The 15,923-nt window shown below is 49.0% G+C and overlaps 1 protein-coding gene across 1 annotated transcript in view; it reads right to left on the bottom strand.

Annotated features, from left to right (window-relative positions):
* Positions 1 to 15,923, bottom strand: part of LOC140107126 (vang-like protein 1) — a 43,750-nt gene that overhangs the window by 22,299 nt on the left and 5,528 nt on the right. Inside the window, exons 2-4 of the mRNA XM_072131675.1 lie at positions 15,254 to 15,362; positions 14,570 to 15,174; positions 8,512 to 8,627 (exon numbers count right to left, since the gene is read on the bottom strand). Coding sequence (XP_071987776.1) covers positions 8,512 to 8,627; positions 14,570 to 15,174; positions 15,254 to 15,362 — 830 coding nt within the window. The remainder of the gene's footprint in view (positions 1 to 8,511; positions 8,628 to 14,569; positions 15,175 to 15,253; positions 15,363 to 15,923) is intronic.

The raw sequence follows: 15,923 nt of genomic DNA, 5'->3' as shown, positions 1-15,923 counted from the left end.
TAACCAGCTGTGACCCCATAACATCCCCAGACCCTAATAACCAGCGGTGACCCCATAACATCCCCAGACCCTAATAACCAGCGGTGACCCCATAACATCCCCAGACCCTAATAACCAGCGGTGACCCCATAACATCCCCAGACCCTAATAACCAGCAGTGACCCCATAACATCCCCAGACCCTAATAACCAGCGGTGACCCCATAACATCCCCAGACCCTAATAACCAGCGGTGACCCCATAACACCCCCAGACCCTAATAACCAGCGGTGACCCTATAACATCCCCAGACCCTAATAACCAGCAGTGACCCCATAACATCCCCAGACCCTAATAACCAGCGGTGACCCCATAACATCCCCAGACCCTAATAACCAGCGGTGACCCCATAACATCCCCAGACCCTAATAACCAGCAGTGACCCCATAACATCCCCAGACCCTAATAACCAGCAGTGACCCCATAACATCCCCAGACCCTAATGACCAGCAGTGACCCCATAACACCCCCAGACCCTAATAACCAGCGGTGACCCCATAACACCCCCAGACCCTAATAACCAGCAGTGACCCTATAACATCCCCAGACCCTAATAACCAGCAGTGACCCCATAACATCCCCAGACCCTAATAACCAGCGGTGACCCCATAACATCCCCAGACCCTAATAACCAGCGGTGACCCCATAACATCCCCAGACCCTAATAACCAGCAGTGACCCCATAACATCCCCAGACCCTAATAACCAGCAGTGACCCCATAACATCCCCAGACCCTAATAACCAGCAGTGACCCCAAAACATCCCCAGACCCTAATAACCAGCAGTGACCCCATAACATCCCCAGACCCTAATAACCAGCAGTGACCCCATAACACCCCCAGACCCTAATAACCAGCGGTGACCCCATAACACCCCCAGACCCTAATAACCAGCGGTGACCCCATAACATCCCCAGACCCTAATAACCAGCAGTGACCCCATAACATCCCCAGACCCTAATAACCAGCAGTGACCCATAACATCCCCAGACCCTAATAACCAGCGGTGACCCCATAACATCCCCAGACCCTAATAACCAGCGGTGACCCCATAACACCCCCAGACCCTAATAACCAGCGGTAACCCCATAACATCCCCAGACCCTAATTACCAGCGGTGACCCATAACACCCCCAGACCCTAATAACCAGCAGTGACCCCATAACATCCCCAGACCCTAATAACCAGCAGTGACCCCATAACATCCCCAGACCCTAATAACCAGCGGTGACCCCATAACATCCCCAGACCCTAATAACCAGCAGTGACCCCATAACATCCCCAGACCCTAATAACCAGCAGTGACCCCAAAACATCCCCAGACCCTAATAACCAGCAGTGACCCCATAACATCCCCAGACCCTAATAACCAGCGGTGACCCCATAACATCCCCAGACCCTAATAACCAGCAGTGACCCCATAACATCCCCAGACCCTAATAACCAGCAGTGACCCCATAACATCCCAGACCCTAATAACCAGCGGTGACCCCATAACATCCCCAGACCCTAATTACCAGCGGTGACCCATAACACCCCCAGGCCCTAATAACCAGCAGTGACCCCATAACATCCCCAGACCCTAATAACCAGCAGTGACCCCATAACACCCCCAGACCCTAATAACCAGCGGTGACCCCATAACATCCCCAGACCCTAATAACCAGCAGTGACCCCATAACATCCCCAGACCCTAATAACCAGCGGTGACCCCATAACATCCCCAGACCCTAATAACCAGCAGTGAACCCATAACATCCCCAGACCCTAATAACCAGGGGTGACCCCATAACACCCCCAGACCCTAATAACCAGCGGTGACCCCATAAAATCCCCAGACCCTAATAACCAGCAGTGACCCCATAACATCCCCAGACCCTAATAACCAGCGGTGACCCCATAACACCCCCAGACCCTAATAACCAGCGGTGACCCCATAAAATCCCCAGACCCTAATAACCAGCAGTGACCCCATAACATCCCCAGACCCTAATAACCAGCTGTGACCCCATAACATCCCCAGACCCTAATAACCAGCGGTGACCCCATAACATCCCCAGACCCTAATAACCAGCGGTGACCCCATAACATCCCCAGACCCTAATAACCAGCGGTGACCCCATAACATCCCCAGACCCTAATAACCAGCAGTGACCCCATAACATCCCCAGACCCTAATAACCAGCGGTGACCCCATAACATCCCCAGACCCTAATAACCAGCAGTGACCCCATAACATCCCCAGACCCTAATAACCAGCGGTGACCCCATAACACCCCCAGATCTGATTCTCTGTTTCTCTGATGCTCTGTTTCTCTGATGCTCTGTTTCTCTGATTCTCTGATGCTCTGATGCTCTGATTCACTGATGCTCTGATTCACTGATGCTCTGATGCTCTGATGCTCTGTTTCTCTGATTCTCTGGTGCTCTGATTCTCTGATTCTCTGGTGCTCTGATTCTCTGATGCTCTGTTTCTCTGATGCTCTGTTTCTCTGATGCTCTGATGCTCTGTTTCTCTGATGCTCTGTTTCTCTGATTCTCTGATGCTCTGATGCTCTGATGCTCTGATTCACTGATGCTCTCTTTCTCTGATTCTCTGTTTCTCTGATGCTCTGTTTCTCTGATTCTCTGATGCTCTGATGCTCTGATTCTCTGATGCTCTGATTCACTGGTGCTCTGATGCTCTGTTTCTCTGATGCTCTGTTTCTCTGATGCTCTGTTTCTCTGATGCTCTGATTCTCTGATGCTCTGTTTCTCTGATTCTCTGATGCTCTGATGCTCTGTTTCTCTGATGCTCTGATTCACTGATGCTCTGTTTCTCTGATGCTCTGTTTCTCTGATTCTCTGATGCTCTGATGCTCTGATTCACTGATGCTCTGTTTCTCTGATTCTCTGATGCTCTGTTTCTCTGATGCTCTGTTTCTCTGATTCTCTGATTCTCTGATTCTCTGATTCTCTGATGCTCTGATGCTCTGATTCACTGATGCTCTGATTCTCTGATGCTCTGATGCTCTGATGCTCTGATTCTCTGATGCTCTGATGCTCTGATTCTCTGATTCTCTGATGCTCTGATGCTCTGATTCTCTGATTCTCTGATGCTCTGATGCTCTGGTTCTCTGATTCTCTGATGCTCTGATTCTCTGATGGTCTGATGCTCTGATTCTCTGATGCTCTGTTTCTCTGATGCTCTGTTTCTCTGATGCTCTGATTCTCTGATGCTCTGATGCTCTGATGCTCTGATTCTCTGATGCTCTGATGCTCTGATGCTCTGATTCTCTGATGCTCTGATGCTCTGATGCTCTGATTCTCTGATTCTCTGATTCTCTGATGCTCTGATGCTCTGATTCTCTGATTCTCTGATGCTCTGATGCTCTGATTCTCTGATTCTCTGATGCTCTGATGCTCTGGTTCTCTGATTCTCTGATGCTCTGATTCTCTGATGCTCTGTTTCTCTGATGCTCTGTTTCTCTGATGCTCTGTTTCTCTGATGCTCTGATTCTCTGATGCTCTGTTTCTCTGATGCTCTGTTTCTCTGATGCTCTGTTTCTCTGATGCTCTGTTTCTCTGATGCTCTGATTCTCTGATTCTCTGATGCTCTGATGCTCTGATTCACTGATGCTCTGTTTCTCTGATGCTCTGTTTCTCTGATGCTCTGTTTCTCTGATTCTCTGGTGCTCTGATTCTCTGATGCTCTGTTTCTCTGATGCTCTGTTTCTCTGATGCTCTGTTTCTCTGATGCTCTGATGCTCTGATTCTCTGATGCTCTGGTGCTCTGATGCTCTGTTTCTCTGATGCTCTGATTCTCTGATGCTCTGGTGCTCTGATTCTCTGATTCACTGGTGCTCTGATGCTCTAATGCTCTGATTCTCTGATGCTCTAGTGCTCTAGTTCTCTGATGCTCTGATGCTCTGATGCTCTGCTTCACTGATGCTCTGTTTCTCTGATGCTCTGTTTCTCTGATGCTCTGATGCTCTGATTCTCTGATGCTCTGATGCTCTGATTCACTGATGCTCTGTTTCTCTGATGCTCTGTTTCTCTGATGCTCTGATTCTCTGATGCTCTGATGCTCTGATTCTCTGATGCTCTGATTCACTGGTGCTCTGATGCTCTGTTTCTCTGATGCTCTGTTTCTCTGATGCTCTGTTTCTCTGATGCTCTGTTTCTCTGATGCTCTGATTCTCTGATGCTCTGATGCTCTGATGCTCTGTTTCTCTGATTCTCTGATGCTCTGATGCTCTGTTTCTCTGATGCTCTGATTCACTGATGCTCTGTTTCTCTGATTCTCTGATGCTCTGATGCTCTGATTCACTGATGCTCTGTTTCTCTGATGCTCTGTTTCTCTGATTCACTGATGCTCTGATGCTCTGATTCACTGATGCTCTGTTTCTCTGATTCTCTGATTCTCTGATGCTCTGATGCTCTGATTCTCTGATTCTCTGATGCTCTGATGCTCTGGTTCTCTGATTCTCTGATGCTCTGATTCTCTGATGCTCTGTTTCTCTGATGCTCTGTTTCTCTGATGCTCTGTTTCTCTGATGCTCTGTTTCTCTGATGCTCTGATTCTCTGATTCTCTGATGCTCTGATGCTCTGATTCACTGATGCTCTGTTTCTCTGATGCTCTGTTTCTCTGATGCTCTGTTTCTCTGATTCTCTGATGCTCTGATGCTCTGATTCACTGATGCTCTGATTCACTGATGCTCTGATGCTCTGATGCTCTGTTTCTCTGATGCTCTGTTTCTCTGATTCTCTGGTGCTCTGATTCTCTGATGCTCTGTTTCTCTGATGCTCTGTTTCTCTGATGCTCTGTTTCTCTGATGCTCTGTTTCTCTGATGCTCTGTTTCTCTGATGCTCTGATGCTCTGATTCTCTGATGCTCTGGTGCTCTGATGCTCTGTTTCTCTGATGCTCTGATTCTCTGATGCTCTGGTGCTCTGATTCTCTGATTCACTGGTGCTCTGATGCTCTAATGCTCTGATTCTCTGATGCTCTGGTGCTCTAGTTCTCTGATGCTCTGATGCTCTGATGCTCTGCTTCACTGATGCTCTGTTTCTCTGATGCTCTGTTTCTCTGATTCTCTGATGCTCTGATGCTCTGATTCTCTGATGCTCTGATGCTCTGATTCACTGATGCTCTGTTTCTCTGATGCTCTGTTTCTCTGATGCTCTGATTCTCTGATGCTCTGATGCTCTGATTCTCTGATGCTCTGATTCACTGGTGCTCTGATGCTCTGTTTCTCTGATGCTCTGTTTCTCTGATGCTCTGTTTCTCTGATGCTCTGATTCTCTGATGCTCTGATTCTCTGATGCTCTGTTTCTCTGATTCTCTGATGCTCTGATGCTCTGTTTCTCTGATGCTCTGATTCTCTGATGCTCTGTTTCTCTGATTCTCTGATGCTCTGATGCTCTGATTCACTGATGCTCTGTTTCTCTGATGCTCTGTTTCTCTGATTCACTGATGCTCTGATGCTCTGATTCACTGATGCTCTGTTTCTCTGATTCTCTGATGCTCTGATTCACTGATGCTCTGATTCACTGATGCTCTGTTTCTCTGATTCTCTGATGCTCTGATGCTCTGTTTCTCTGATGCTCTGATTCTCTGATGCTCTGTTTCTCTGATTCTCTGATGCTCTGATTCACTGATGCTCTGTTTCTCTGATGCTCTGTTTCTCTGATTCACTGATGCTCTGATGCTCTGATTCACTGATGCTCTGTTTCTCTGATTCTCTGATGCTCTGATGCTCTGATGCTCTGTTTCTCTGATTCTCTGATGCTCTGATTCACTGATGCTCTGTTTCTCTGATTCTCTGATGCTCTGTTTCTCTGATGCTCTGTTTCTCTGATGCTCTGATTCTCTGATTCTCTGATGCTCTGATGCTCTGATTCTCTGATGCTCTGATGCTCTGATTTACTGATGCTCTGTTTCTCTGATGCTCTGATGCTCTGTTTCTCTGATGCTCTGTTTCTCTGATTCTCTGATGCTCTGATGCTCTGATTCACTGATGCTCTGTTTCTCTGATGCTCTGTTTCTCTGATTCTCTGATGCTCTGTTTCTCTGATGCTCTGATTCTCTGATGCTCTGATGCTCTGATTCTCTGATTCTCTGATGCTCTGATTCTCTGATGCTCTGATGCTCTGATTCTCTGATGCTCTGTTTCTCTGATTCTCTGATGCTCTGTTTCTCTGATGCTCTGATTCTCTGATGCTCTGATTCTCTGATGCTCTGATGCTCTGATTCTCTGATGCTCTGATGCTCTGATGCTCTGATGCTCTGATTCTCTGATTCTCTGATGCTCTGATGCTCTGATGCTCTGATTCTCTGATGCTCTGATTCTCTGATGCTCTGATGCTCTGATTCTCTGATGCTCTGATGCTCTGATGCTCTGATGCTCTGATTCTCTGATTCTCTGATGCTCTGATTCTCTGCTGCTCTGATGCTCTGATTCTGTGATTCTCTGATGCTCTGATGCTCTGATTCTCTGATGCTCTGATGCTCTGATGCTCTGATGCTCTGATTCTCTGATGCTCTGATGCTCTGATTCTCTGATGCTCTGATGCTCTGTTTCTCTGATGCTCTGATGCTCTGATTCTCTGATGCTCTGATTCTCTGATGCTCTGATGCTCTGATGCTCTGATGCTCTGATGCTCTGATGCTCTGATTCTCTGATTCTCTGATGCTCTGATTCTCTGCTGCTCTGATGCTCTGATTCTGTGATTCTCTGATGCTCTGATGCTCTGATTCTCTGATGCTCTGATGCTCTGATTCTCTGATGCTCTGATGCTCTGATTCTCTGATGCTCTGTTTCTCTGATTCTCTGATTCTCTGATTCTCTGATGCTCTGATGCTCTGATGCTCTAATGCTCTGATTCTGTGATTCTCTGATGCTCTGATTCTCTGATGCTCGGATTCTCTGATGCTCTGATTCACTGATGCTCTGATGCTCTGATTCTCTAGTGCCCTGATTCTCTGATGCTCTGATGCTCTGATGCTCTGATGCTCTAATGCTCTGATTCTGTGATTCTCTGATGCTCTGATTCTCTGATGCTCGGATTCTCTGATGCTCTGATTCACTGATGCTCTGATGCTCTGATTCTCTAGTGCCCTGATTCTCTGATGCTCTGATGCTCTGATTCTCTGATGCTCGGATTCTCTGATGCTCGGATTCTCTGATGCTCTGATTCTCTGATGCTCGGATTCTCTGATGCTCGGATTCTCTGATGCTCTGATTCTCTAGTGCCCTGATTCTCTGATGCTCTGATGCTCGGATTCTCTGATGCTCGGATTCTCTGATGCTCTGATTGCTGGTCCAATACACTGCTGTACAATACTTATTCACTGTAGAGCCGTGTACAATGTCTGGCAGTGCAGACGCATGCGCAGACAGTTTACAGTCAGACCCAGAAGGCGTCTGACTGCACAGAACATCTGGCACTTGGCAGACCTCGGGGCCCAGAAGTGGATCGGATCCCCTGGTAAGCGGCACAGGGATTTGATCCATAAGGGGAAGACCCTTCAATTCCGCAGTCATGCTTGACCACAGAGTGTAAGGGGTTAACACTCGCAATCAGAGTCGGCTCTAATCTTGGGTGTTAGCACAGCCGCTGCATCTGGAGCTGGCTCCATACATGAGTCAGTGCCTGAAATGGGACGCTATAGCACGTCCAGGTGCCGGAAGTATCTACCTGCAGGGACGTACTATAACGTCCTGGTGTGCCTAGGGGTTAAAGAAGATTTAACTGCAAACCCAGCCAACAGCTTTCTGGTGGACCCTGCAGGAAGGACCTTCTACCTCAGCCTGCTACCAGCTTCTGCCCTGGAGTGTGTTCCCTAAAGAGGCTGTCAGATTTATGTTCATAACCTCTACCTCCACGGGTCATCCCTGGCTGCCACTACCATCACTGGCTTCCCCTTCACCATCTTCCCTGAGATCTATCACGACACATACACCAGGGGTGCCCCAGGGGAATCTTCCATCATATTCCAACCTCATCCTTTTTCTCCTGGACCATTCAGGTACCAGTGGACAGCAGTAAGTAGCAGGGGGCAGCAGCAGGTAGTAACAGGGGGCTGCCAAAGGTAGTAGCAGGGGGCAGCCACAGGTAGTAGCAGGGGGCAGCCGAAGGAAGTAGCAGGGGGTAGAAGCAGGTAGTAGCAGAGAGCAGCAGCAGGTAGCAGGGGCAGCAGAAGGTAGTAGTAGGGTGCAGCAGAAGGTAGTAGCAGGGGGCAGCAGCAGGAAGTAGCAGGGAGCAGCAGGGGGCAGCAGAAGGTAGTAGCAGGGGGCAGCAGAAGGTAGTAGCAGGGGACAGCAGAAGGTAGTAGCAGGGGGCAGCAGCAGGAAATCATAGTCAGTTTCAGACAGTTCTCTGGAGTGAATGTTCATAAATCTGGTTAATGCATGTGATGGGTCCTGGCGGATCTGGCAGTACAGACACCCGGGGGTCCCAGACAGCGATGCACTCACTCCCATTCTCTTACCTGGATCTTTGAGGTCTCGTTCATGCTTTGAGGTTTTCTTGGTCTTAGGTGTCAGTGTCAGAGCCGGGAAGTCTCTGTAGTAATTCTCTAACACGAACAAAGCAGATCTCTGTAGACTGAGCACATGCAAAATACACACAATATATACATGTGAGGAGGGGGAGATGAGAGGAGGCCACAATATGAGGGGGAGATGAGAGGAGGCCACAATATGAGGGGGAGATGAGAGGAGGCCACAATATGGGGAGGAGATGAGAGGAGGTCACAATATGAGGGGGAGATGAGAGGTCACAATATGAGGGAAAGGTGAGAGGCCACAATATGAGGAGGAGATGAGAGGTCACAATATGAGGGGGAGATGAGGGACCACAATATGAGGGGGAGATGAGAGGCCACAATATGAGGGGGAGATGAGAGGTCACAATATGAGGAGGAGATGAGAGGTCACAATATGAGGAAGAGGTGAGAGGCCACAATATGATGGGGAGATGAGAGGCCACAATATGAGGGGGAGATGAGAGGGGCCACAATATGAGGGGGAGATGAGAGGCCACAATATGAGGGGGAGATGAGAGGTCACAATATGAGGAGGAGATGAGAGGTCACAATATGAGGAGGAGATGAGAGGTCACAATATGAGGGGGAGATGAGGGACCACAATATGAGGAGGAGATGAGAGGGGCCACCATATGAGGGGGAGATGAGAGGCCACAATATGAGGGGGAGATGAGAGGTCACAATATGAGGGGGAGATGAGAGGTCACAATATGAGGGGAGGGGGTGAGAGGCCACAATATGAGGAGGAGATGAGAGGCCACAATATGAGGAGGAGATGAGAGGGGCCACAATATGAGGAGGAGATGAGAGGCCACAATATGAGGAGGAGATGAGAGGCCACAATAAGAGGAGGAGATGAGAGGTCACAATATGAGGAGGAGATGAGAGGTCACAATATGAGGAGGAGATGAGAGGACACAATATGAGGGGGAGATGAGAGGCCACAATATGAGGGGGAGATGAGAGGTCACAATATGAGGAGGAGATGAGAGGTCACAATATGAGGTGGAGATGAGAGGTCACAATATGAGGAGGAGATGAGAGGCCACAATATGAGGAGGAGATGAGAGGACACAATATAAGGAGGAGATGAAAGGCCACAATATGAGGAGGAGATGAGAGGTCACAATATGATGGGGAGATGAGAGGCCACAATATGAGGGGGAGATAAGAGGCCACAATATGAGGAGGAGATGAGTGGACACAATATGAGGGGGAGATGAGAGGCCACAATATGAGGGGGAGATGAGAGGTGCCACAATATGAGGGGAAGATGAAAGGCCACAATATGAGGGGGAGATGAGAGGACACAATATGAGGGGGAGATGAGAGGGGCCACAATATGAGGAGGAGATGAGAGGCCACAATATGAGGGGGAGATGAGAGGGGCCACAATATGAGGAGGAGATGAGAGGGGATACAATATGAGGAGGAGATGAGAGGCCACAATATGAGGGGGAGATGAGAAGTCACAATATGAGGGGGAGATGAGAGGTCACAATATGAGGAGGAGATGAGAGGCCACAATATTAGGGGGAGATGAGAGGCCACAATATGAGGAGGAGATGAGAGGGGCCACAATATGAGGAGGAGATGAGAGGCCACAATATGAGAGGGAGATGAGAGGTCACAATATGAGAAGGAGATGAGAGGCCACAATATGAGGAGGAGATGAGAGGGGCCACAATATGAGGAGGAGATGAGAGAACACAATATGAGAGGGAGATGAGAGGTCACAATATGAGAAGGAGATGAGAGGCCACAATATGAGGAGGAGATGAGAGGGGCCACAATATGAGGAGGAGATGAGAGGACACAATATGAGGGGGAGATGAGAGGTCACAATATGAGGGGGAGATGAGAGGGGGCCACAATATGAGGAGATGAGAGGACACAATATGAGGGGGAGATGAGAGGTCACAATATGAGGAGGAGATGAGAGGACACAATATGAGGGGGAGATGAGAGGCCACAATATGAGGAGGAGATGAGAGGACACAATATGAGGGGGAGATGAGAGGGGGCCACAATATGAGGAGGAGATGAGAGGTCACAATATGAGGGGGAGATGAGTGACCACAATATGATGGGGAGATGAGGGACAACAATATGAGGGGGAGATGAGAGGTCACAATATGAGGAGGAGATGAGAGGCCACAATATGAGGGGGAGATGAGGGGGCACAATATGAGGGGGAGATGAGAGGCCACAATATGATGGGGAGATGAGAGACCACAATATGAGGGGGAGATGAGAGGCCACAATATGAGGGGGAGATGAGAGGGGATACAATATGAGTGGGAGATGAGAGGGGATACAATATGAGGGGGAGATGAGAGGCCACAATATGAGGAGGAGATGAGAGGACACAATATGAGAGGGAGATGAGAGGACACAATATGAGGAGGAGATGAGAGGCCACAATATGAGGGGGAGATGAGAGGACACAATATGAGGAGGAGATGAGAGGCCACAATATGAGGAGGAGATGAGAGGCCACAATATGAGGGGGAGATGAGAGGGGGTCACAATATGAGGAGGAGATGAGAGGCCACAATATGAGGGGGAGATGAGAGGGGGTCACAATATGAGGAGGAGATGAGAGGTCACAATATGAGGAGGAGATGAGTGGACACAATATGAGGGGGAGATGAGAGGTCACAATATGAGGGGGAGATGAGAGGTCACAATATGAGGAGGAGATGAGAGGCCACAATATGAGGAGGAGATGAGAGGTGCCACAATATGAGGGGGAGATGAGAGGCCACAATATGAGGAGGAGATGAGAGGCCACAATATGAGGGGGAGATGAGAGGGGATACAATATGAGTGGGAGATGAGAGGGGATACAATATGAGGGGGAGATGAGAGGCCACAATATGAGGAGGAGATGAGAGGTCACAATATGAGGAGGAGATGAGAGGCCACAATATGAGGAGGAGATGAGTGGTGCCACAATATGAGGGGGAGATGAGAGGCCACAATATGAGGAGGAGATGAGAGGCCACAATATGAGGGGGAGATGAGAAGTCACAATATGAGGGGGAGATGAGAGAACACAATATGAGGGGGAGATGAGAGGGGATACAATATGAGTGGGAGATGAGAGGGGATACAATATGAGGGGGAGATGAGAGGCCACAATATGAGGAGGAGATGAGAGGCCACAATATGAGGAGGAGATGAGAGGCCATAATATGAGGAGGAGATGAGAGGTGCCACAATATGAGGGGGAGATGAGAGGCCACAATATGAGGAGGAGATGAGAGGCCACAATATGAGGGGGAGATGAGAAGTCACAATATGAGGGGGAGATGAGAGAACACAATATGAGGGGGAGATGAGAGGCCACAATATGAGTGGGAGATGAGAGGCCACAATATGAGGGGGAGATGAGGGACCACAATATGAGGAGGAGATGAGAGGGGATACAATATGAGAGGGAGATGAGAGGCCACAATATGAGGAGGAGATGAGAGGGGATACAATATGAGGAGGAGAAGAGAGGACACAATATGCGGAGGAGATGAGAGGCCACAATATGAGGGGGAGATGAGAGGACACAATATGAGGAGGAGATGAGAGGGGATACAATATGAGGAGGAGATGAGAGGCCACAATATGAGGGGGAGATGAGAGGCCACACTATGAGGAGGAGATGAGAGGCCACAATATGAGGGGGAGATGAGAGGCCACAATATGAGGAGGAGATGAGAGGCCACAATATGAGGGGGAGATGAGAGGCCACAATATGAGGGGGAGATGAGAGGCCACAATATGAGGAGGAGATGAGAGGCCACAATATGAGGGGGAGATGAGAGGACACAATGTGAGGAGGAGATGAGAGGCCACAATATGAGGGGGAGATGAGAGGACACAATATGAGGGGGAGATGAGAGGCCATAATATGAGGAGGAGATGAGAGGCCACAATATGAGGGGGAGATGAGAGGCCACAATATGAGGGGGAGATGAGAGGCCACAATATGAGGGGGAGATGAGAGGCCACAATATGAGGGGGAGATGAGAGGCCACAATATGAGGAGGAGATGAGAGGCCACAATATGAGGGGGAGATGAGAGGACACAATGTGAGGAGGAGATGAGAGGCCACAATATGAGGGGGAGATGAGAGGACACAATATGAGGGGGAGATGAGAGGACACAATATGAGGAGGAGATGAGAGGTCACAATATGAGGAGGAGATGAGAGGTCACAATATGAGGAGGAGATGTGAGGACACAATATGATGGGGAGATGAGAGGCCACAATATGAGGAGGAGATGAGAGGCCACATTATGAGGAGGAGATGAGAGGTGCCACAATATGAGGGGGAGATGAGAGGTCACAATATGAGGGGGAGATGAGAAGTCACAATATGAGGGGGAGATGAGAGGCCACAATATGAGGGGGAGATGAGGGACCACAATATGAGGAGGGGATGAGAGGTCACAATATGAGGGGGAGATGAGAGGCTACAATATGAGGAGGAGATGAGAGGTCACAATATGAGGGGGAGATGAGAGGTCACAATATGATGGGGAGATGAGAGGCCACAATATTTGGGGGAGATGAGAGGACACAATATGAGGGGGAGATGAGAGGACACAATATGAGGAGGAGATGAGAGGTCACAATATGAGGGGGAGATGAGAGGGGGTCACAATATGAGGAGGAGATGAGAGGCCACAATATGAGGGGGAGATGAGAGGTCACAATATGAGGAGGAGATGAGTGGACACAATATGAGGGGGAGATGAGAGGGGTTACAATATGAGGGGGAGATGAGAGGCCACAATATGAGGGGGAGATGAGAGGTCACAATATGAGGAGGAGATGAGTGGACACAATATGAGGGGGAGATGAGAGGGGTTACAATATGAGGAGGAGATGAGAGGTCACAATATGAGGAGGAGATGAGTGGACACAATATGAGGGGGAGATGAGAGGGGTTACAATATGAGGGGGAGATGAGAGGCCACAATATGAGGGGGAAATGAGAGGTCACAATATGAGGGGGAGATGAGAGGTGCCACAATATGAGGGGGAGATGAGAGGACACAATGTGAGGAGGAGATGAGAGAACACAATATGAGGAGGAGATGAGAGGCCACAATATGAGGGGGAGATGAGAGGGGAAACAATATGAGGGGGAGATGAGAAGCCACAATATGAGGGGGAGATGAGAGGCCACAATATGAGGGGGAGATGAGAGGGGAAACAATATGAGGGGGAGATGAGAAGCCACAATATGAGGAGGAGATGAGAGGCCACAATATGAGGAGGGGATGAGAGGCCACAATATGAGGAGGAGATGAGAACTCACAATATGAGGAGGGGATGAGAGGTCACAATATGAGGAGATGAGAAGTCACAATATGAGGAGGAGATGAGAGGGGCCACAATATGAGGAGGAGATGAGAGGGGATACAATATGAGGAGGAGATGAGGGACCACAATATGAGGAGGAGATGAAGGACCACAAGATGAGGAGGAGAAGAGGGACCACAATATGAAGAGGAGATGAAAGGGGATACAATATGAAGGGGAAGATGAGAGGCCACAATATGACAGGGAGATTATAGGTCACAATATGAGGGGGGACAATATGAGTGGGCACAATATGATCGGGGACAATTGGGGCCACATTATGAGGGGATAGAACTGCAATTGAGGCATAAGAGGGTGCAATTTAATGTGGGAGGGGTTTAGAGGTTACAGTAAGAGTTGGGGAAGGAAATTGAACCACAATGTTAGAAGGAGGAAAGGGGCCACAATACAATAGGGCTTAAATAAAAGGGATCACTACATGAGTGCCCAAAAGTAATGGAGGCATTATATCTGAGGGGTATTACAAGTGGGGGCACAGAAATGGGGATAAAATTAACATCACATGTTGAGGAGTTGCATTAGGGGGTATAGCAGAGCATACTTTTTTTGGCGCCCTGTGCATGCCACATCCCTTGGAATGGAACAAATGTGGTCGATGTTCTTGTACTCACCTGAGTCTCCCTATCGTGTAGCACCGGGACTCTCCATCACCGCTTCGCACTACTCGGAGGATGTAGAAGGCCTGCAGATGTCTGAGCTCGAGCAGGATGACAGCCAGGTAATGGATGAAGATGAACGTGTCCACTAGAGAGGCCGTGTACTGGACCACACCCAAGAGGTTCCTTTCCTGTTGCCCTAGGATCCGCACCACATAGAACAGCCAATAGGAGAGCAGCAAGAGTCCAAGGAGCAGAAGAAGGAGGGCGCGGAACTCCACCAGACGCGGCAGGACACACCGAGGCCTCCGGAAGAAGACAGCCCAAGACCCCAGCATGAGGAAGAGCAGCTTAAAAGCCACTGAGATGTAAAGCCCCTCGCAGATAACCCCACATGGCTCCAACGTTGACCCCCAAAGCACCTGGGGCAACATGAGGAACAGTGGTGGAGTGAGGACTGTGAGGACACACAGGACACAGAGTATGTAGAAGCCCAGCAAAGTCCACCCAGTGGGCCTACTGGCCTTGGGGTCTGGAGACCCCCGTCTGGGAACCAACTCCTCCAGGGAGGCACTGCGCTCAGAAGTCACTGCTGTTGTTGTCTCACCCCAATTATCATCCTAAATAAGGGGGAGAAGAAGATAGACAGGTAGATAGATGAAAGCAGATAACTTGGGGACTTGCATATCTATATCCCACCTGCCCATCATCCTCTTCCTCGCCTCTTCTAGAATCCCCTGCAGGCAGCTGGCAGTCACTTGTTGGTTCTTCAATCGTGACTGACTTGTGTCCATCACTATTTCTTTCTCTATAAATAAATGATATTTTCTATTACACTTTGCATCCATTAGGTGGTAGCAAGGATTCAATAGATAGATGGTCGAATAAGTGGAGGCATGAAGAGATGGATGGCACATCTGACACCTGGCATTGAAGCTGTGTGATGGGATTATACCATTGTGTCTATCAGCTTCAGAGCCACACACAGCAGTGAAGAGGGAAGGAGGAGGACACAACAGAAGCGGAGACAAGAGGAGATGACAGAAGTGGAGACTAAGAGGAGACAACAGAAGCGGAGACAAGAGTAGAGGACAGAAGTGGAGACAAGAGGAGACGACAGAAGCGGAGACAAGAGGAGACAACAGAAGCGGAGACAAGAGTAGAGGACAGAAGTGGAGACGAGAGGAGATGGCAGAAATGGAGATGAGAGGATACGACAGAAGCAGAGACGAGAGGAGACGACAGAAGTGGAGACAAGAGGAGATGACAGAAGCAGAGACGAGAGGAGACAACAGAAGTGGAGACAGAAGCGGAGACAAGAGGAGAGGACAGAAGCGGAGACAAGAGGAGATGACAGAAGTGGAGACTA

This window comes from Engystomops pustulosus, unplaced genomic scaffold (assembly GCF_040894005.1).
Source record: "Engystomops pustulosus unplaced genomic scaffold, aEngPut4.maternal MAT_SCAFFOLD_118, whole genome shotgun sequence".
NCBI classification, from domain to species: Eukaryota; Metazoa; Chordata; class Amphibia; order Anura; family Leptodactylidae; genus Engystomops; species Engystomops pustulosus.
The sequence above is the reverse complement of the archived record's forward strand: the minus strand, read 5'-3'. Positions and strand labels throughout refer to the sequence as shown.